This window comes from Mustelus asterias, chromosome 10 (genome assembly GCF_964213995.1).
Source record: "Mustelus asterias chromosome 10, sMusAst1.hap1.1, whole genome shotgun sequence".
NCBI lineage: Eukaryota > Metazoa > Chordata > Chondrichthyes > Carcharhiniformes > Triakidae > Mustelus > Mustelus asterias.
Window position 1 is genome coordinate 111,443,256 of NC_135810.1, and position 21,514 is coordinate 111,464,769.

A 21,514-nucleotide genomic window follows, 5' to 3' on the forward strand; every position below is an offset into this window, starting at 1 on the left:
CTCTGCCTCGATTGGTAAAGGCAAGTGTTTCATATGTCTTTTTCACCACCCAACTAACAGCCCTTCCGCCTTCAGAGATCTGTGGACAAACACGCCAAGCTCCCTTTGTTCCACAGAATTTCCTTGTGTCCTATCATTCGTTGAATACTTTCTTGTCAAATTACTCCTTCCAAAGTGTATCACCTCACACTTTTCAGGATTAAATTCCACCTGCCGCTTATCTACCCATTTGACCATTCCGTATACATCTTCTTGTAGTCCAAGACACTCTGCCTCACTGTTAACCACCCGTCCAATCTTTGTGTCATCCACAAAATTAATAATCCTATCCCCTACATAGTCATCAATGTCATTTATATAAATGACGAATAATAGGGGACCCAACACAGATCCCTGTGGTACCCCACTGGACACTGGCTTCCAGTCACTAAAGCAGCCTTCTGTCATCACCCTCTGTCTCCTACAACTGAACCAATGTTGAATCCACTTTATCAAATTATCCCGTATCCCATGTGAATTTACCTTCTTGTCAAAGGCTTTGCTGAAATCCATATAAACTACATCGACTGCACTACCCTCATCCACACACCTGGTCACCTCCTCAAAAAAATCAATCAAATTTGTTAGGCATGACCTCCCTCTGACAAAGCCATGCTGATTATCCCTGATCAAGCTTTGCCTCTCCAAGTGGAGATAGATACTCTCCTTCAGAAGTTTCTCTCATAGTTTCCCGACCACTGACATGAGACTCACTGGTCTGTAGTTCCCTGGTTTATCTCTACAACCCTTCTTAAATAGTGGAACTACATTACCTGTTCTCCAGTAATCTGGCACCCCCCCCCCCCCCCCCCCCCCACGCCCCCAACTCCACCTGCCGTGGCCAGAGAGGAATTGAAAATTTGGGTCAGAGCCCCTGCAATCTCCTCCCTTACCTCCCACAGCAGCCTAGGGCACAATTCATCTGGACCTGGCAAGCTATCCACTTTTAAGGCTGCCAACACCTCCAATACCCTATGTCAATTTGCTCAAGAACCTCACAGTCTCTCTCCCGAAGTTCCAGACCATCATCCTCATTCTCTTGGGTGAAAACAGATGTGCAGATGTGAAGTATTTTTTCAACACTCTACCGATGTCCTTTGGCTCCACCCACAGATTGCCCCTAATGGGCGCTACTCTTTTCCTGGTTATCCTCTTCCTATTGATATACCTATAGAATATCTTGGGATTTTCCCTACTTTTACCAGCCAGAGCTTTCTCATATCCCCTCTTTGCATTCCTAATTGATTTCTTAAGCTCCACCCTGCACTTTCTACACCTCACTAATGCCTCCACTGATTTGCTCCCCTTGTACTTTTTAAAAGCCTTTCTTTTCCTTCTCATTGTATCCTGAATGTCTCTGATTATCCATGGTTCTCTGGGCTTGTTATTCCCACCTTTCACCCTAGAGGGAACATGCTGGGATTACATTCTCCCCATTTCCTTTTTGAATGCCCACCCCTTCCTCCCCAACAGTGCTCTTCTGTAGATTTTCCCATTAGTAGCTGCTCTCAGTCTACCTTGGCCAGATCTTGTCTTATTTTCAGAAGCTTCATTAGTGAACAGCAAAGGATTTATTTACAAGGACCTACAAGAGCAGCTAGTTCTGGAATGCTTCTGCCTATGAGAACTCCTCCCCCTGGGGTGATTCCCCACCCTGAGTCCCCATTGGTCACCCAGGTCAGTAACCCTTACTCTGCTGTGTTGCCCTTAAAGGGACAATCATTACAAGCATGCTGGAGATGGAGGCAATTCTACCAGTCTGAATCAAAGCGTCTTCTCACCTCCAGTGGGAAAATCTGGTCTAGGATTTTGCATGTCCGGTGAGAAAAAGACGGATTGATTGGGCAAAAACTGGATATCCATCTTGATTGTCATGCTTGTGGCATTTTGCAGAATGTAAAATGGCTGCTGCACAATTTGCTCACCTACCAAGGTAGGCTGGAGCTTAAAGTAATTAATTGTAGGTGGAACTCTTTGAGAGGATCTGATTTTGCATTATATTCTGTTATTATATCAATGACCGACTCAAATTGCTGCAACACTGAATTGAAGAACCCCATAGACATTTTTGAAGACAGTTTCCAAGATAAATGATCTCTGCCTTTTACAATGGCCATGAAATTTAATGTTGCCCTTGTGTCTTTCGCAGGAGACAGGCTTGCAGTACAAGAAGTTCATGGTGTACCCCTGGATCCTAAACGTTACGTGGCCACTGGATCTGGTATTAAGTCAGCTTTCTTCACTTTAATGATGACGAGTAGAGATTTGTTTTGTCCTTCTTCATTCTCTGCAGCCAGGTGGATCACTCGGCATCGACCTATGCACCAGAAAAGACAACGACAAACCCAGCCCTGTCAACCTTGCAAAGTCCTCCTTACGAACATCTGGGGGCTAGTGCCAACATTGGGAGAGCTGTCTCACAGACTAGTCAAGCATCAGCTTGACATAGTCATCTTCATGGATTCTTAGCTGACTGATAGTGGCCCAGACTGCACCATCACCATTGCTGGATATGTCTTGTCCCACCAAGCAGGACAGACCCAGCATAGTGGTCTACAGTCGGGAGGGAGTTAACCTGGGAGACCTCAACATCGACTCCAGATTCCATGAAGTCTCATGTCACTGATTACCACGTAGTGCCTCCACTCAGTTGATGAATTAGTACTCTTCCACCACTTGGAGGAAGGACTGAGGGTGCAGAATGTACCCTAACTGGAGGACTTCAATGTCATCACCAAGACTGGCTGGGTAGCACCAATACTAACCAAGCTGGTCAAGTCCTAAAGGACATAGCTGTCAAACTGAGTCCAGGACTTAATTTCAGGAGTTCCTCCATATATTGTCCCTAGTCCAATCATCTTCAGCTGCTTCATCAATTACCTTCTTTCTAAGGTCAGGAGTGGGGATATTCACTGATTATTGCACAATGTTCAGTACCATTCATGACGCCTCAGATACTGATATGCAATTCGTGTCCAAATGCAATAAGATTTGGACAATATCCAGGCTTGGGCTGACAAGTGGCAAATAACATTCACGCCACACAAGTGCCAGGCAATGGCCATCTCCAACAAAAGAGAATCTAACCATCACCTCTTGACATTCAATGGCATTACCAGCACTGAATCCCCCACTATCAACATCTTGGGGGTTACCATTGACCAGAAACTGAGCAGCACTAGCCAGGTAAGTACTGTGGCTACTGGAGCAGGTCAAGGCTATGAACCTGAGGTGAGAAACTCATCTCCAAATTCCACAAATCTTGTCCATCATCAACAAGGCACAATTCAGGAGCGTGATGGAATATTCTCCACTTGTCTGGATGCGTGCAGCTCTAACACCACTTGAGAAGCTTAACACCATCTGGGATGAAGCAGCCCGCTTGATTGGCACCCGTTCCACAAACATCCACTCCCTCCACCACTGACACACAGTAGCAGCAGTGTGTACTATCTACAAGATGCACTACAGGAACTCACCAGCATTCCTTAGACAGCACCTTCCAAACCCACGACCACTACCACTTAAAAAGACAAGGGCGGCACATACCACCACCTGCAAGTTCCCCTCCAAGCCACTCACCGTCCTGACTTGGAAATATATCGCAGTTCCTTCACTGTTGCTGGGTCAAAACTCCCTCCCTATTGTGGGTGTGCCTACACCCCAGGGACTGCAGCGGTTCGAGAAGGCAGCTCACCAACACCTTCTCAAGGGCAACTAGGGATGGGCAATAAATGCTGGCGTAGCCAGCAATGCCCACACCCCGTGAATGAATTTTTGAAACTGGAAGAATGCAATAGAGTTCTTACAGGAGAGGGTGGGAAGAAAGGTAGTCAAGGTGCGATGAGAATCAGTGGACTTATCGTAGATATTGGTCGACAGCTTTTCCCAGAAATGGAGATGTTGAGGAAGGGAAGGGAAGAATCCGAGAAATGACCAGGAGAAAGTGAGAGGGAAATGGCAATTGGAAGCAAAGTTAATATGCGTGAGAGGGCGGGGATGAGGGGACGAGGGGTGTAAAGGAATAAACAGGGGAGGCGATGGCCAAGTGGTATTATCGCCAGACTATTAATCCAGAAATTCAGCTAATGTTCTGGGGACCCGGGTTCAAATCTCGCCACAGCAGATGGTGGAATTTGAATTCAATAAAAAAAATCTGGAATTAAGAATCTATTGATGACCATGAAACCATTGTCGATTGTCGGAAATTACTGTTTCAGTAATGTCCTTTAGGGAAGGAAGTCTTACCCGGTCTGGCCTACATGTGACTCCAGAGCCACAGCAATGTGGTTGACTCTTAACTCCCCTTGGGCAACTAGAGATGGGCAATAAATGCTGGCCAGCCAGCGACGCCCATGTCCCACGAATGAATAAAAAAAAAGTTTCTGGGCAATTGTTTAGTGAACAAGCCATTGGTTCCAGGGTTGCCAACTCTGACCGGATGTATTCCTGGAGGCTTGATCACATGATCTCACACCCATAACAATTCAGCGTTGTCAAGCAACCTCTTTTCCCTATTTCAATTTCTCTATAGTGTTCAATGACTATATGAAAATATGTTTCGATGCCCGCTATGATTTTTCTCAGCATCCAGGAGATTAATCTTCAATTCCAATAATGGCAATGACTTACATCTGTACGGCACCTTTATCAGAGAAGAGTCATAGGGTGGAATTTTACTGGCACGTCTGCCAGAGGCTCGTACGATCCCGCCCAAGGCCAACGGAGAATGCCGAATCTCCGAGCCTCACCTGCCTCCAAAATCAGGGCAAGCGTGCCGATAAAATTCCGGCCATAGAGTCATCATAATGTCTCTATCATCATAGAGTAAAATGCGTTAAGGTGCTTCATCAGCATCACTGTTAAAATTTGACACCGAGTCACAGAGGGATGTATTAGGACAGTGACCAGAAGCTTTGTCAAAGAGGTAGGTTTTTAAGCAGCATCTTGCGTGAAGATGTGGGAGGAAGAAGTGAAGAGAGGGAGGAAGAGAGATACAGAGATTTAGGGAGGGGTTCCAGTGCATTGGGCCTTGACAGCTGACGCCATTGGTGAAGTCATGAGAATTTGTGATACGCAAGAGGCTGGAATTGGAGGTCTTGGAGAGTGGTGGGAGGTTACATAGGTTGGGAGGGCCGAGACCATGGCAGGAATTGAACACAAGGTGAAACTTTATTAAAAACCGGAGCATTGACATCCTGGGTGTCGGTGTAGGGTCAGCGAGTGCAGGACACTCCTGGAGGGTTGCCGACCCTAACTGGTTCATAGAATCCCTACCGTGCAGAAGCAGGCCGTTTGGCCCATCAAGCCTGCACCAATAACAATCCCATCCAGCCCCTATCCCACCCCATGCTAGTCCCCCTGACTCTAAGGGAGAATTTAGCATGGCCAATTCACCTAACCCACACATCTTTGGACTGTGGGAGGAAACCGGAGCACCCGGAGGAAACCCACACAGACACGGGGAGAACGTGCAAACTCCACACAGACAGTGACCCGAGGCTAGAATTGAATCCGGGTCCCTGGTGCTGTGAGGCAGCAGTGCCAACCACTGTGCTCTGACTGTTCACCATTATCTCTTGCTCTCTTTCCAGGACAGTGGGGATTACCCCCTCACAATGTCAGGACCCTACTGGAAGAAATTCAAGTCCAATTTCTGTGAGTTTCTCTCTCTGCTAATTCAGCATTGCCAGTACACCATTGTACATGATGAGTACCTGATGGATACAGTGATCTCCCTGCTGACCGGACTCTCAGACTCCCAAGTACGGGCCTTCCGACACACCAGTACGCTTGCAGGTGAGAAGAGCGCGAACTTGTCACACGAGCTCGGGATAAGGCAGAGGACTGGGACTAGGCCCCGCTGTGGGATCTTGCCACCTCCTCAGAGCCCGCAACATCTGTCTAACTCAAGGGTCTGCCCTGAACCCTGGCAGGCTTTTCACATAACGTGTCCCGATGGGGAGTTTGGCTGGGTGAAAGGGCACGGAAATCTGGGGGGGTAATTTTCCTGTCCTGCCCGCCATGGGAATCATAGCGGGCGGGGAGGACCATGCAAGGTCCGTTGACCTTGGGCGGGATTTTCCGGTTTTGGGGTGAGCACGGCCAGAAAACCCCACCCCTGGTGTTGCAGAGTTAGGCTTGGCAGCCATTTTGTACTGCCTCATAAAGTGGAAGCCCAACCCTTAAACCAATTGGATGTTAAGGGGCCAAACTGCCCATAGCAATATTAAATCTGAGGGGCAATCATTATAATTTGTGGTGCAAAATGATTTAATCTGCCTTTTGCATCGTTTGATAAGTATATGCATATTTTTGATTTATATATCAATGCATTCCTGAAACATGGGTGTCAATGGCAAGGCCGCCATTTATTTCTAATCCCAATTTTTCCTTGAGGAGGAGGTGGTGAACTTCCTTCTGTTTGAACAGTTTGGGGATGGTGCTTCAACAATGTGAAACATAGAATCCCTACAGTGCAGAAGGAGGTCATTCGGCCCATCGAGTCTGTACCGACTACAATCTCACCCAGATCCTATTCCTGCAACCCCTCATATTTACCCTGCTAATCCCCCTGACACCAGGGTCAATTTAACATGGCCAATCCACCTAAACCCACATATCTTTGGACTGTGGAAGGAAACCGGAGCACCCGGAGGAAACCCACGCAGACACGGGGAGAACGTGCAAACTCCACACAGACAGTAACCCGAGGCTGGAATCGAACCCAGATCCCTGGCGCTGTGAGGCAGCAGCGCTAAGCACTGCGCCACCATGCCGCCCATGGAGGTGGGCATAGTGTTTTTGCGTTCTCCAGAATTTCCGGTGGGTTCTCTTGGAACTGGTAGAGGTTCCACACAGCCGGCAGAGTGGACTTCCAGAATGCTGCTATGAAACCTTAGATTCTCCAATTCGGGGAAAAATGGCATCGACATTGTCACCATGAGAGACAGTGGCAGATACAATCGGGCATGAGACGTTTGATCTCTTTCCTCCCCTCCTGGTAGATCTTGGTCTGGATCTCTGCGCCCCCTCCTCATCTCTTGTCCATTCTCAGTGTCCTTCACTGCATCATTGAGGGCCATGCATTTAGCTGCCTATAAGCCATTTGCTCTGCCTCCCGAACTCTTGAGAGAATTCCTGTGAAGCCTCGGAATGTTTTACTGTGTTAAAGGTGCTGTATTAACCTTGGGAGGCATCACTACAATTACACAGGTGGAATTTTATGTCCCACCTCTGATGGGAGTGGACTGGCAGGTGGGGGAACCATAAACCCAGGTGCCGTACCATGCCCCAGTCCCCACGAGTATTTTACCTACACCATGGGAGATGTTGGGACACCCACTTGACCTTAGGCCAGTTGATAGCAGTGCTAACCACAGTGGTACAGTAGTTGGCACCGCTGCCTCACAGCGCCAGGGACTTGGTTTGATTCCCATCTTGGGTAACTGTCTGTGTGGAGTTTGCTCATTTTCCTCGTGTCTGTGTGGGCTTCCTCCGGGTGCTCCTGTTTCCCTCCACAATCCAAAGCTGTGCGGGTCAGGTGGATTGGCCATGCTAAATTGCCCCTTAGTGTTAGGGGGACCAGCTAGGGTAAATGCATGCGGTTATGGGGATAGGGCCTGGGTGGAATTGTGGTTGGTGCAAACTCGATGGGCCGAATGGCCTCTTTCTACACTGTAGGATTCTATGATTTTATACCCTTAGGTGGATAATTGATGGTGATGTAAGGGCCTCCTCCCCCGTCCATGGAGGTGTCATGACCTAGTGGTCATTGAGTGGGTAGTGCAGGGTCTCTCCTGTTTGTGCACCCTGTGTCCAATGGAGGTGACTCCCCACAAGGTACGCTCTGCCACAAGTCCCCATCACCATCTTGAACCTGACCCACCCCCCTCACCAGGGCCTGCCAGCTAATGTACCTCTGTCCCCATATCTATGGTCCCTCAGTGTTGGGCACTGGCTGTAGACCCAGCAGTTGGCACTGCTCTTGAGGCGCTGTCAGAACTAGAGAGCTGCCGGCCATTTGGTTGCCTGGCAACCCTTGGAGGCAGCACCTTGTCCCACATGGGGGCGCAAATCTTGCCCTGAGCCAGTCGGAGGCCCGACACCTTTCAAAGTGCTGTGGGGACGGCCTTGCTGAGTGAAGGCAGACTTGCCCCCTGACCTTTCAGCAAGAGTGCCTGGGGCCTACCATGTAAAATTCCAGCCAGTTACTCAGGGAAACTATAGCAACAGAATCTCCTGGTTATGTTCATGGCATTGATGTGAGTGCATTTGCTGGAGTACGTTCGCCAGGATTTTCACATTTTTCTTTTCCTCGAGCTATGAAACTAATGACGGCCTTAATCAACGTGTCTCTGAGTCTGAGAGTACAACTGCAAAACTCTCAGCGACAGTGTGAGGTTGAGATGATTGACAAACGACCCACCAGGAGACTGGAAACATTCTTGGAGAAGAAAAAAGAGGTAAGCATGACTGCCCTTAATTGTTCATTTTCCCTTCTCCGTACTGAAACCTAGTGGGGTGGCACTGTGGCACAGTGGTTAGCACTGCTGTCTCACAGCGACAGGGACCCGGGTTCGATTCCCGGTCTCGGGTCATTGTCTGTGTGTAATCTGCATGTTCTCCCCGTGTCTGTGTGGGTTTATTCCGGGTGCTCCAGTTTCCCCCCACTGTCCGAAAGACGTGCTGGTTAGGTGCATTGCCCATGCTAAATTCTCCCTCAGTGTACCCGAACAGGAGCCGGAGTGTTGCGACTAGGGGATTTTCACAGTAACTTCATTGCTGTGTTAATGTCAGCCTACTTGTGACACTAATAAATACATTTTAACTTTAAAATCTAACAGAATTGTATTTGAGAAGATGTAGACATTTTTGGCAAGGCCAAGATTTATTGCCCACCTCTTGCCGACATTTTGATTTGATTTGATTTGATTTATTATTGTCACATGTATTAGTTTACAGTGAAAAGTATTGTTTCTTATGCGCTGTACAGACAAAGCATACCGTTCATAGAGAAGGAAACGAGAGAGTGCAAAATGTAGTGTTACAGTCATAGCTAGGGTGTAGAGAAAGATCAACTTAATGCAAGGTAGGTCCATTCAAAAGTCTGACAGCAGCAGGGAAGAAGCTGTCCTTGAGTCGGTTGGTACGTGGCCTCAGATGTTTGTATCTTTTTCCCGACGGAAGAAGGTGGAAGAGAGAATGTCCGGGGTGTGTGGGACAAGTGGTGCTTCTCTGACCTCTGCAGTCCATGTGGTGAAGATACCTTTAGTGTAGCATGTTTGAAGATTGATAAAACCTCCAGTTGTGGGCACCACCTCCCCACTGCCCTGAAGCTCAAGTGAGGGGCAATTCTTGGAATTAAACTCACAGCTTTTCTTAGCAATTCCTATTATCTTTGATAGAGGAAGGAGATCAGGTAAATGTGGCTGTTAGTGTTTGGATTGAAGGAGAAATTAGGGAACTCCCTGGCATCTGGTGGAAGGCAGTGGCACAATGGTATTGTCACCAGACTAGTAACGGAGAGACCCAGGGTGATGCTCTGGGGGACCCGGGTTCGAATCCCACCATGGCAGATGGTGAAATTTGAATTCAATAGAAATCTGGCATGACCACAAAATCATCGTCGATTTTCATAAAAATCCATCTGGTCCACCAATGTTCGGAAAGGAAATCTGCCGTCCTTACTTGGTCTGGCCTACATGTGACTCCACACCCACAGCAATGAGGTTGACTCTTTATTGCCCATTCAAGGACAATTAGGGATGGGCAATAAATGTTGGCCCAATCAGTGATGCCCACATCCTGTGAATAATGTTAAAAAAACCAGGTTCTGGTAGAGAGGTTTAAAATCACGTAGGGCTTGGATAGAGTAAAGCATTTCTAATAGTTGAAGGGTTAATAATTGAGGGCATGGATTAATGGTGATTGGTAAGAGAATCAGACGTGACACGAGGATGTAATGAGATTCAGAATGCCCTGCCTCTTGAAGTGCTGGATACAGATTGAATAGCATTCTTCAGAAAGGAAAGGGTTAAATACTTCTAGGAAAAATCAGTCGCAGGGAACACACAGCGGTGGAATGGGGCGGGGAGGAACAGGGTGGGGGGAAACGGGATGGAGGGGAATGGGATGGTGGGGGGGAGACACACTAACTGGATTGCTCTCTGAAAGAGCCGATGCAACCTCGATGGGCTGAATGGCCTCCTCCCGTGCTTTTCCATGATTCTAACTTAAGCGGTCAACACCTCGGGCTATCAGCCTCTGGGACGGTGGGTGAATTGGAATAACTACGTGTCACCGTTTTGTTTTGTCTTTTCAAGGATACGACAGATAATAAATAGTTTGATGCCATTTCTTTCAGATTATCGAAAAGCAAGAAAACATTGAAAATCTGATGAACGCCATTTTCAAAGGAATCTTCCTTCATAGATATCGGTAATGTTACCCCCCGCGGTGTGAAAATAATTCCCCATTCCCCGGGAATAAAGCAGCTTTTCATAGCTCTTGAATTTCCATTTGTGGTAAGAACAGAAGGATTAATTTCTGGACAGATCAGGTGCAAGTGTACAATCCTCACCTGGTTTCGTGGAGACAACTCATTGGCACAGCTTAAGGCAGCACATCTGAATGGGTGGAAGGTGCACTTTAGTCATCGAATCCCTACAGCACAGGAGGCCATTCGGTCCATCAAATCTGCACTGACTCTCCCACAGAGCATCTTAACCACGCCCAGCTTCCTCCCCTATCCCTGTAACTCCGTGCATTTATTCCACTAATCCCCCAAACTACGCCTCTTTTGGGGCATTTTAGCAAGGCTAATCCACCGAACCTGCTCATCTTTGTGACGATGGGAGGAAACTGGCGGACCCAGAGGAAACCCACACAGACATGGGGAGAACGTGCAGACTCCGCACAGACAATGACCCAAGCCAGGAATCAAACCTGGGTCCCTGGTGCTGTGAGGCAGCAGTGCCCACCACTGGGCCGTCATGCCATTCTGACACCATGACACCACATCAAGAGAGGTTAGGTCAGAAGACCAAAAATTTGGTCAACGAAGTCGGTTTCAAGGAGTGTCTTAAAGCAGGAGAGCAAGCTCCAGAGGCAGGGAGACCTGGCGAAGGAAATCTGGAGTTTAGGGCCTAGCCAATGAGGGTGGAGCAAATAAAATCAAGGAATATTCAAGAGGCTAGAAATAGATGAGTGCAGATTCCTCGGAGGTGCGGAGTTTGATGAGATTGCAGAGATAGGGAGGGGTGAGTTCACAGAGGAATTGAAATCAAAGTGTTGTTTAACCTAGAACCAATGCAGGTCAATTAGCACAGGGTCGATGAGTGTTAACAGGACTTGGTACGAGTTTGGAAAATGGGAAACAGAATTTCTGATGACTGTATGTTTATGGGAGATAGGTATAGAAACATAGAAAACTACAGCACAAAACAGGCCCTTCGGCCCCACAAGTTGTGCCGAACATATCCCTACCTTTTAGGCCTACCTATAACCCTCCATCCTATTAAGTCCCATGTACTCATCCAGGAGTCTCTTAAAAGACCCTATTGAGTTTGCCTCCACCACCACTGACGGCAGCCGATTCCACTCGCCCACCACCCTCTGAGTGAAAGACTTCTCCCTAACATTTCCCCTGTACCTGTATGCAGTAACACAATGGGGTGAATTTTACCACGGGATTCGGAGCGGGCGAGGGACGGACCATAGAAAGATCTGTTGACCTCGGGCGGGATTATCCGGTTTCGGGGCGAGCGCGGCCGGAAAATCCCACCCAGAGTGTTGGAATGGTCAAGTCTAATGGACAAGTGAATGCTTCAGCTATTAGTGATGTCACAAGAGTGGCTGAGAGTGAAAGACGGCCTAAAATGGTGCAGGAAAATTTAACAGGCATCTTTGGGAACGGTAAAGGATATTTTACCTGATGTAATTTTAAGGAAGGAATACACTGAGAAATGAAAGAAAGTTGTTCCTCCAGCTTTTCCTTCCCCCTGACGTGCTTCCATTTGGGAAGCTCGGGCACCTTCTCCATCACTGTCGCAGAGAGTCCCGGGAGGATAGTCCCTGAGAACGTGTGGCAGTCTCCAGGGAAATATGTTGGGCTGGAGCACAGCCGGCAGATTGTTTTGAAGAATGTTACAGCGACTGATGGCATTTAATCCTCGGAGTTGCCTTTGAGCCGGGCCAGTTCTCCATCACGTGGAGGAATGACATTTTTTCTTGCATTATAGCCAAGCAACATATTAAGTGTGGGGAGGAAAATAAATAATTCCAATCGCTATTGCTTTACAAACTGCGATAAAAAGAATACATGGCAGGGCTAAATCTGTGAATGTGTATGGATGTAGTTCACCTTTATTGTTACACTCTTATACCGTGCTCTCTTTTCCAAGAGAGCATGGCACGATGCCACAGTGGTCAGAGAATTTAGCATGGCCAATGCGCCTAATGTCTTTCGGACTGTGGGAGGAAACTGGAGCACCCGGAGGAAGCCCACGCTGACACAGGGAGAACATGCAGATTATGCACAGACAAGGACCCAAGCCAGGAATTGAATCTGGGTTCCTGGCAGCAGTGCTAACTACTGTGCCACCCATGCCTGCCTCATAGTACCAGGGACCTGGGTTCAATTTCTGGCTTGGGTCACTGTCTGTGCAGAGTCTGCACGTTCTCCCCGTGTCTGCGTGGGTTTCCTCCGGGTGCTCCAGTTTCTCCCCACAGTCCAAAAGACGCGCTGGTTAGGTGCATTGACCATGCTAAATTCTCCCTCAGTGTACCCGAACAGGCGGCGGAGTGTGGCGACTAGGGGATTTTCACAGTAACTGCATTGCTGTGTCAATGTAAGCCTACTTGTGACACTAATAAATAAACTTTAAACTTAAAAGATCTCCCTGTATCGTTCTGATATCAGCAGCTCTTGAGAATGTCGCTCAACGGTCTGTCTGCTTTTAGGAACCTAGCCAATGGGAAGTTGCCCAGCTATTCAACTATATGAGGTATCATGAATGGACCCAATTCTTGCCCTTGATTGATGGCCATGAAAACAGACTCTTTTTTACTAACTCCCTCACAAAACTGGTTGCTGGATAGTCAGATGCTCTTTCTGATGGTAGAAAAGTCAAGTACTAACGCACATGGGTTTAAGGTGCGTGGAGAAAAGTTTAGAGGAGATGTGCGAGGCAAGTTTTTTACACAGAGGGTGGTGAATGTCTGGAACACGCTGCCCGGGGAGGTGGTGGGAGCAGGTACAATATTTAAGGGACAACTAGATGAATACATGAATAGGATGGGAATGGAAGGATGTGGATTCTGTAAGTGCATACGGTTTTAGTTTAGGCAGGCATCATGACAGGCTTTGAGGGCCGAAGGGCCTGTTCCTGTGCTGTACTGTTCTTTGTTCTTTGTTGTTGTTTAAAGTGGAGCTCAGTGAAGTCGCTACAGCTCAATGACCCGCAGAATGATGCATTATCGTTTGCAAAGTGGTCCAAACGAGGTGGACCCTCGATGATTTGAAATCATGGACTCACTCCATTGCCTTTGTAACAACGAGGGTTGACTCTATATCTATCGGGCTATCTATCTTTCCATCTATCTATCTGCGATATATCATATACATATATATTAAATTCTGTGTCTGAGTGTTTGAGATACACAGGGCCTGCTGTAGTCATTCATCGGAAATGTAATTCCCATTTTCCTCCAGTGATGCATTACCTGAGATCCGAGCTATTTGTATTGAAGAAATAGGAATCTGGATGAAAAGCTGCAGCGATCGCTTCCTGACTGACAGCTACTTGAAGTATGTAGGATGGACCTTGCATGACAAAGTGAGTGAATCTGTAATATTCAGTGTTGCTTTCTTCCTCTTAGTTGGACCCTGATTAATTTCCCCACTTCTGCAGCAGCACTTCTCTGAATGGTCTTAAATATTCGGGCTAATCTGACTGTTATGTTAATGCTGTGCTAAAATGAGATAGCTGCACCTTGGGATGGAGTGGTGTTCTGCTATTTGGGGAGGACCTGTTTGTGGCTGTCCGTTCATGTGCCTTTGTTACCTTGAGTAGCACTCGAATTAGGGACATTCAATGAACTCAGGACAGCCCAGGGAACTCAACTGAACCGCCTTTTCTCTTGAACCTAAAGAACAACGTGTTATACAAAAACAGAAAATGCTGGAAAATCTCAGCAGGTCTGACAGCATCTGTGGAGAGAGAGAATAGAGCCAACGTTTTGAATCAGAATGGGTCATCCAGACTCGAAACGTTGGCCCCATTCTCTCTCCACAGATGCTGTCAGACCTGCTGAGATTTTCCAGCATTTTCTGTTTTTGTTTCAGATTCCAGCATCCGCAGTGTTTTGCCTTTATCTTCGTGAACGACATGTTATCATTTGCAAAGGTGGCTCACGCAAGGTTTTCCTTGCGTGCCTCCCTAGTCGCTGTTAATGGGTGCCATCCCTCTCAAAGGTGGGCACTCTGACCTAGGAGGAAGGCTACAAAAGAGGGCAGGGAGGGGAGTGATGATCGGGTGGGGAGGGGGGGGGTGCGGGGTATAGAGGAGAAAAAGGCTGAAAGGAGAATGTATGCATGGCAAAACATTTGATGTTTAAGTTTATTTATTAGTTACAAGTAAGGCTTACATTAACACTGCAATGAAGTTACTGTGAAAATCCCCTAGTCGCCACACTCTGGCGCCTGTTCAGGTACACTGGGGGAGAATTTAGCACGGCCAATGCACCTAACCAGCACGTCTTTCGAATTGTGGGAGGAAACCGGAGCACCCGGAGGAAACCTACGCAGACACGGGGAGAATGTGCAAACTCCACACAGACAGTCACCAGAGGCTGGAGTTGAACCCGGGTTTCTGGCACTGTGAGGCAGCAGTGCTAATCGCTGTGCCACTGTGCCGCCCTGGCAGATGGGCAGTCATTGATAGCAGTTCGGGGCTCATTATATGATGAGAAATATATCAACAGCCAATCCTGTAGAGATACACAATTCAAAAATTTAATCAATGCAACTAAGTGCTTTAGAGCATTTCTAAAGAGAGACCGCTGGGGCAGTCGGCAGAAAGCAGACATATTTAGAAGCAGGCATTTATAGTGCTACATCCTGTGAATAAATCTATTATTAAGAAAAGTATTATTGTCCCTTTTGATACTCCGCTAACTGGTTCGGAATTGAATAAACATCTATCCAGAGCCCTAACATTTACCATCTCAAATGACGAGGCAGTGCCATAGTGCTATTATCGCTGGACTGGTAATCCAGAGACCCAGGGTAATTCCCTGGGACCTGGATTTGAATCCCACCACAGTAGATGGTGAAATTTCAGTTCAAAATAAAATATCTGGAATTAAAAGTCTAATGATGATCATGAAACCATTGTTGATTGTCGTAAAAACCCATCTGGTTCACTAATGTCCTTTAGGGAAGGAAATCTGCCGTCCTTACCTGGTCTGGCCTACATGTGACTCCAGATCCACAGCAATGTGGTTGACTCTCAACTGCCCTCCGGGACGGGCAATAAATGCCGACCCCAGCCAACGACGCCCACACCCCATGGATGACCGAAAGACCCGAGGAAGTCTGTAGCAGGAGCTCCTCATGGTCCGTGGTCAATCGAGGAATAATAGAAAGATTTACTGGAAAAACATTGGAGCTTAGTTTGGTCAACATTAGATCTGGAGATGAATGACTAAGACCAGTTGTGTGCTGAGTTTGCGGCCCTTGGACTTCAGGGGTGAAGGCGGAAGCCATACTGGAGGAATAGCTGGAGTGAATTAAAGGGAACACAAGTGTTAAAAGCAGAGGGAATGGAGCCGGCGAGTGGGTGAACAGTCACAAACATAATGCAGGGGACAGAGTAGAGATTCAATGATTCTATAAACACACCCTTATTGGTGATGGAATTGGGAAATTGAATGTGAATTTGTGAGGGAGCAGATGGGTGAAAGAATATACTTGCATTTAGTTAGCGTCTGACACAACCTCAGGACCTCACAAAGTCATTTTCGGCCAATTAAATACTTTTTGAAGGTTGATCACTATTGCAAGGTAGGAAATGCAGCAGTTAATTTGCGCACAGTTTGATTTCACAAGCCGCAATGTGGTAAATGAGATGGTAATATTTTAATGATGTTAGTTAAGGGAAAAGTTTGGGGCAGGGCAGAGGGGCAAACTCTCTTCCTCTCCTTTGAAACAGTGCAGCAGGAACTTTTACACTCACCCGATAGGGCAGATCGGGCCCCGATGGTTGGAGGAAAGCAGAAGGTGTGAGTGGTAGAAGAGAGTCATCCAAGACTGTGTGGAATCATAGAATCCTACAGTGCAGAAGGAGGCCATTTGGCCCATCGTGTCTGCACCGACAACAGTCCCACCGACAACAGTCCCACCCAGCCCCTATCCCCATTATCCCAAGTATTTACCCTGCCAATCCCCCTAACCTACACATCTTGCGACACTAAGGGTCAAATTAGCATGGCCAATCAACCTAACCCGTACATCTTTGGAGTTTGGAGTGTGGAGTTTTCACGTTCTCCCCGTGTCTGCGTGGGTTTCCTTCGGGTTCTCTGGTTTCCTCCCGCCCTCCAAAAATGTGCGGGTTAGGTTGATTGGTCATGCTAAATCGACCCTTACTGTCAGAGGGATTAGCAGGGTAAATGCGTGGGCTTTTGAGGATAGGGCCTGGGTGGAATTGTTGTCAGTGCAGGCTCGATGGGCTGAATGTCCTCCTTCTGCAGTGTAGAGATTCTATGATTTTATGATTCTATAATCACATCCTTGTTGGTGATGGAGATTTTGTAGGTGTAGGTTCATTTGAGATGGTAAATTTTAGGGCTGGGAATCGAGGTGTTAGTTCAATCCCAAACCAGTTGGTGACATGTGAAGATAGATACTAATACTTTTCTTGATAATAGGTTCATTCACAAAATGCTGCAGTACATATTTCTGTTTCCTACATATTACCCAGTGTCCAAGCAGTCTCTCTTTATATGTACTCTGAGTACTTAATTAAACAGTGCCATTCACCAATGTATCTAAATAATATACTTATCATACCATTAACTCTCGGTGGCAGAATTTATGTGAAGGGTGAGATTGAATGAGGACTGGTAGGGACAGAAGTTGGTGGAGTTGGTGGCATGATGGCACAGTGGTTAACACTGCTGCCTCATAGCGCCAGGGCCCCGGGTTTGATTCCCAGGCTTGGGTCACTGTCTGTGTGGAGTCTGCACGTGCTCCCTGTGTCTGCATGAGTTCCCTCCGGGTACTCCGGTTTCCTCTCACAGTCCGAAAGACGCGCTGGATAGGGTGCATTGACTCGAACAGGCGCCGGAGTGTGGCGACTAGGGGACTTTCACAGTAACTTCATTGCAGTGTTAATGTCAGCCTACTTGTGACACTAATAAAAAAATATGAAAAGAAACAGTAAGGGAGTCATTGGTCATATGTTAAAACAATCAAGGATGGGAAATGGGAAACATTAATGTTTTAAGTTTATCCTAGTTATAGTGAGCAGAAATATGCCTTTTGTTTATTCCTTCTAACATTATATTCACTTTCCTTTTGAAGCAAAGTGAGGTGAGATTGAAATGTTTGATTGGATTACTGGGCCTGTATTCTGACAAAAGCCATTGTTCAAAAATGGACCTCTTCACCTGTCGTTTCAAGGTGAGTTAAATCTTTACTGTCCCAGCGGGCGCCAAGGAAGCGTCTAGACTCCTTGCGGCCAATAGTGTCTGGTATGGGAACTGAGTAACAGAATCAGGGCTAACCAATTGCTAAAGGTTTTCTCTGCCTCTGACTGCCCCACCCGGTCGAACAGCCTCTTTTCGAGTTGCAATATATCTAAAACTCAAAGAAAACGATCAGATAAAATACCCGATATTATTTTCTCCTGCATTGCTCATTGCAACGTCAAGGACAATTTTGGCAGGTTGACAACTCTCGGCAGGGTGCATGGTAACCATTTCAGAGCCTTAGATTTGGTGTGGCCCTTGGGTTGGCATGGACAAGATGGACTGAATGGCCTCCACCTGTCCTGTATTGGAAACATAGAAGAAACATAGAAACATAGAAGATAGGAGAAGAAGGAGGCCATTTGGCCCTCCGAGCCTGCCCTGCCATTCATTACGATCGTGGCTGATCGTCCAGCTCAATAATCCTGCTTTCTCCCAATAAAAACATAGACTTTTCTATGGTTAAATGGTTCTATGGTCTTTGTCTGCAAAAGAAAGAAAGACAAGCAAAAAGAACAATAGGGTCAGGAGCGCATTCAGAGGTGGACCCAGGAGTGCAGAGGAGCAAGGTATGCCGAGGAGCAGGGTGCAGGTGAGTACTGGATGGAGTAAAGTACAGGTGTGGCTTTGAATGGAGTGGAGTACAGATGGGCCCAGGATGGAGCACATGTGAGTGCCAGTGTGGAGCATAGGTAGGCTCTGCAGCAGAGTACAAGTGGGGCTTGGAGCAGAGGTGAGCGGAATAGGGCAGAGTAGAGGTGGGACTTGTAGTGGAGTGCATACAGGGCCTGTAGCAGATTACCAATGGACCCAGGATTCATCCTGCAGTGAGTTTGGGAGCAGTGTACCCACAGGCCCAAGGTGGAAATAAAAAGGCCCAGAAAGGAAGTGCCGATAGAGATATACGTAGAGGTCACAGCCTCTGTAAATTGAGTCTGAGACCTGTTGATGTCGGAGCATTTCTACATCAGCTTGTTGTAAATGGACCTGCTAGATTGTAAAGTAACTTTATTTTCCTTTTATTGATATATTTCTGTAGTAATCCATTCATAACGTGTAAAGTGTCAACGTTATCAACATTTCCCCTATCAGTCCTGTCTCGAGTCACAGGGCTGTGTATCTCAGGTTATTATTGTTGCCATTCCCAATGGCATGATAATGGGCACATTACTAAACTTGAGGAATATTGCTGCATTATGTTACATTTCCCAATGAGTTGGTCACATATTAGTCTGTTAGCGCGCTAAATTTAAATATAGGAGCCAACTGACACAACACTGCCACGCAATGTTTTATGGGCTTATCATCTCCCTGGCATCTCTGGCAGAAAGATCATCATATTTATATCTTTGGCCTGAAGTATTTCTTGAGAACACTTTGAACCATATCAAATGTGCCGTCGATGAACTGCTGGGGCATTCACTGGCATTCATTCCAGAGGCAATGCCTGAGTATTGCCATTCTATGGGGTCAGTACTACCTCTGGATTATCCACATCAAGCAAGTAGGCCTTGAAAATTTAAATCCACCAATTCCATGCCAGGGCCTGATCACCTTGCGAAGAAAAGTGCCAGAGTCAGCAATTTTAAATTATTCAACACCCTCGTCACCAGTTTTGTGCCTCGGAGATACGCAGAGATGACACGCATGAGTTTCAGTGTGGAGAAGTGAGCTTTTATTAAAACGTCTGTAGCCTCATACTTCTCAGCTTGGTTTTAGTCTTTTAACCACAACCACAGACTTGACTGACAGCACACAGTGAATCATAGAATCCCCACATCCCTTATGAGGACAGATTGAGTAGACTGGGCCTGTACTCATTGGAGTTTAGAAGGTTGAGGGGAGATCTTATAGAGACATATAAGATAATGAAGGGGCTAGACAGGGTAGAAGCAGCGAGGTTATTTCCACTTAGAATGGAAACAAGAACTAGGGGGCATAGCCTCAAAATACGGGGGAGTCAATTTAGAACAGAGTTGAGGAGGAACTTCTTCTCCCAGAGGGTAGTGAATCTTTGGAATTCTCTGCCCAATGAAGCAGTGGAGGCTACCTCATTAAATGTGTTTAAGTCACAGATAGATAGATTTTTAACCATTAAGGGAATTAAGGGTTATGGGGAGCGGGCGGGTAAGTGGAACTGAACCACTATCAGATCAGCCATGATCTTATTGAATGGCGGAGCAGGCTTGAGGGGCTAGATGGCCTACTCCTGCTCCTATTTCTTATGTTCTTATGTTCACAGTGCAGAAGGAGGCCATTCAGCCCATCGAGTCTGCACCGACTCTCTGACAGAGTGTCTTACCTAGGCCCTCTTCCCCAGCCCTATCCCCATAACCCCACACATTCACCACGGCTAATCCATCCAACCTACACATCTTGGGACAGTAAGGGGCAAATGAGCATGGGCAATCCACTTAACCTGCACATCTTTGGGCAGGTGAGCAGTCAACAGATGCACACAATCAAACACCGAACAAGGGAGGGGAACTAGTTACACCGATATCACACCTCTTAGGCAATGAGTGGGCAACAAGTCAGCAATGAGTAAAGGCCGCTACTGTGACATCGACTGAAGAAAAGTTCCCAGAGTCAGGACACCAATTATGTGTGACTTTACCGTACAGTCATTGGGTTGTCTCCTCCACTATGAAATGATGACTCCATCCCTGCGGTTTTGTCTTATATAATTAGATGCTGCTATCTTATTAAATTACCATTTGAACATTAAATCATTATTAATACAATCACTTGACTCTGGAGATGAAGGTCACTGGCAGTTATAGCAAGTTGACCTGCATCTGACTAATTGAGTACTCAGTGGCTGTACTACATTCCCTTGTTTTCCTACAGGACCGGATCATATCTATGACACTGGACAAAGAGAGTGAAGTAGCTGTTCAAGCTATTAAGGTGTTAACTCTCATGTTGCAGTAAGTAAAGTCTCCTTTTTGAAACAAATGCTGATGTGTTGTCACATTCAATTCCTTGGAATGTGGATTTCCCATTGACGGAGCGACAGTGATCCAAACCATCCTGGGATTAGCATGATTACGCTGCGTTCCTCTAATTCATACCACCTCTCAATTGTTGGGGTGGCATGGTGGCACAGTGGTTAGCACGGCTGCCTCACAGTGCCAGGGGCCCGGGTTCAATTCCCGGCTCGGCTCATTGTCTGTGCGGAGTCTGCACATTCTTCCCGTGTCTGTGTGGGTTTCCTCCGGGTGCTCTAGTTTCCTCCCACAGTCCGAAAGACATGCTGGTTAGGTGCAGTGGCCTTGCTAAATTCTTCCTCAGTGTACCCAAACAGGTGCCGGAGTGTGGCAGCTAGGGGATTTGCACAGTAACTTCATTGTAGTGTTAATGTAAGCCTACTTGTGGTGCTAATAAATAAACTTGTTCCTCTTCTATATAATACTTTGAGTGACCAGCCATTGGCTATTTTCCCCTTTCCAAGCCCATTAACATCCACCAATATTGTGCAGATGTCCCACCTGATCGACACAGTTTCTATTGTCTATTGTTGTATAGAATTCCAGTGGTCAAATGCTTGACCATTCTCTTCTATTCTATAATTACATTGAATTATATAACTTCCTATTCTCTCCCCTTGTATATGTGGGATTCCCGTGGGCTAAAACATACCCTGTGCATTGGTACTGTATATACCTCTAGTGGACTGAACTAGTTCCCATTGGCTTTGTAAATTTATTGATGGCCAATAGAT

General features: G+C 46.8%; 1 protein-coding gene across 2 annotated transcripts in view; it reads left to right on the forward strand.

Annotated features, from left to right (window-relative positions):
- LOC144499868 (cohesin subunit SA-2) overlaps positions 1 to 21,514 on the forward strand; it is a 121,871-nt gene that overhangs the window by 41,384 nt on the left and 58,973 nt on the right. For both annotated transcript variants that reach the window (XM_078222465.1, XM_078222466.1), the window contains exons 7-13: positions 2,189 to 2,260; positions 5,634 to 5,838; positions 8,362 to 8,504; positions 10,406 to 10,479; positions 13,754 to 13,877; positions 17,624 to 17,722; positions 20,641 to 20,720. In XM_078222465.1, the coding sequence (XP_078078591.1) occupies positions 2,189 to 2,260; positions 5,634 to 5,838; positions 8,362 to 8,504; positions 10,406 to 10,479; positions 13,754 to 13,877; positions 17,624 to 17,722; positions 20,641 to 20,720 (797 nt within the window). The remainder of the gene's footprint in view (positions 1 to 2,188; positions 2,261 to 5,633; positions 5,839 to 8,361; positions 8,505 to 10,405; positions 10,480 to 13,753; positions 13,878 to 17,623; positions 17,723 to 20,640; positions 20,721 to 21,514) is intronic.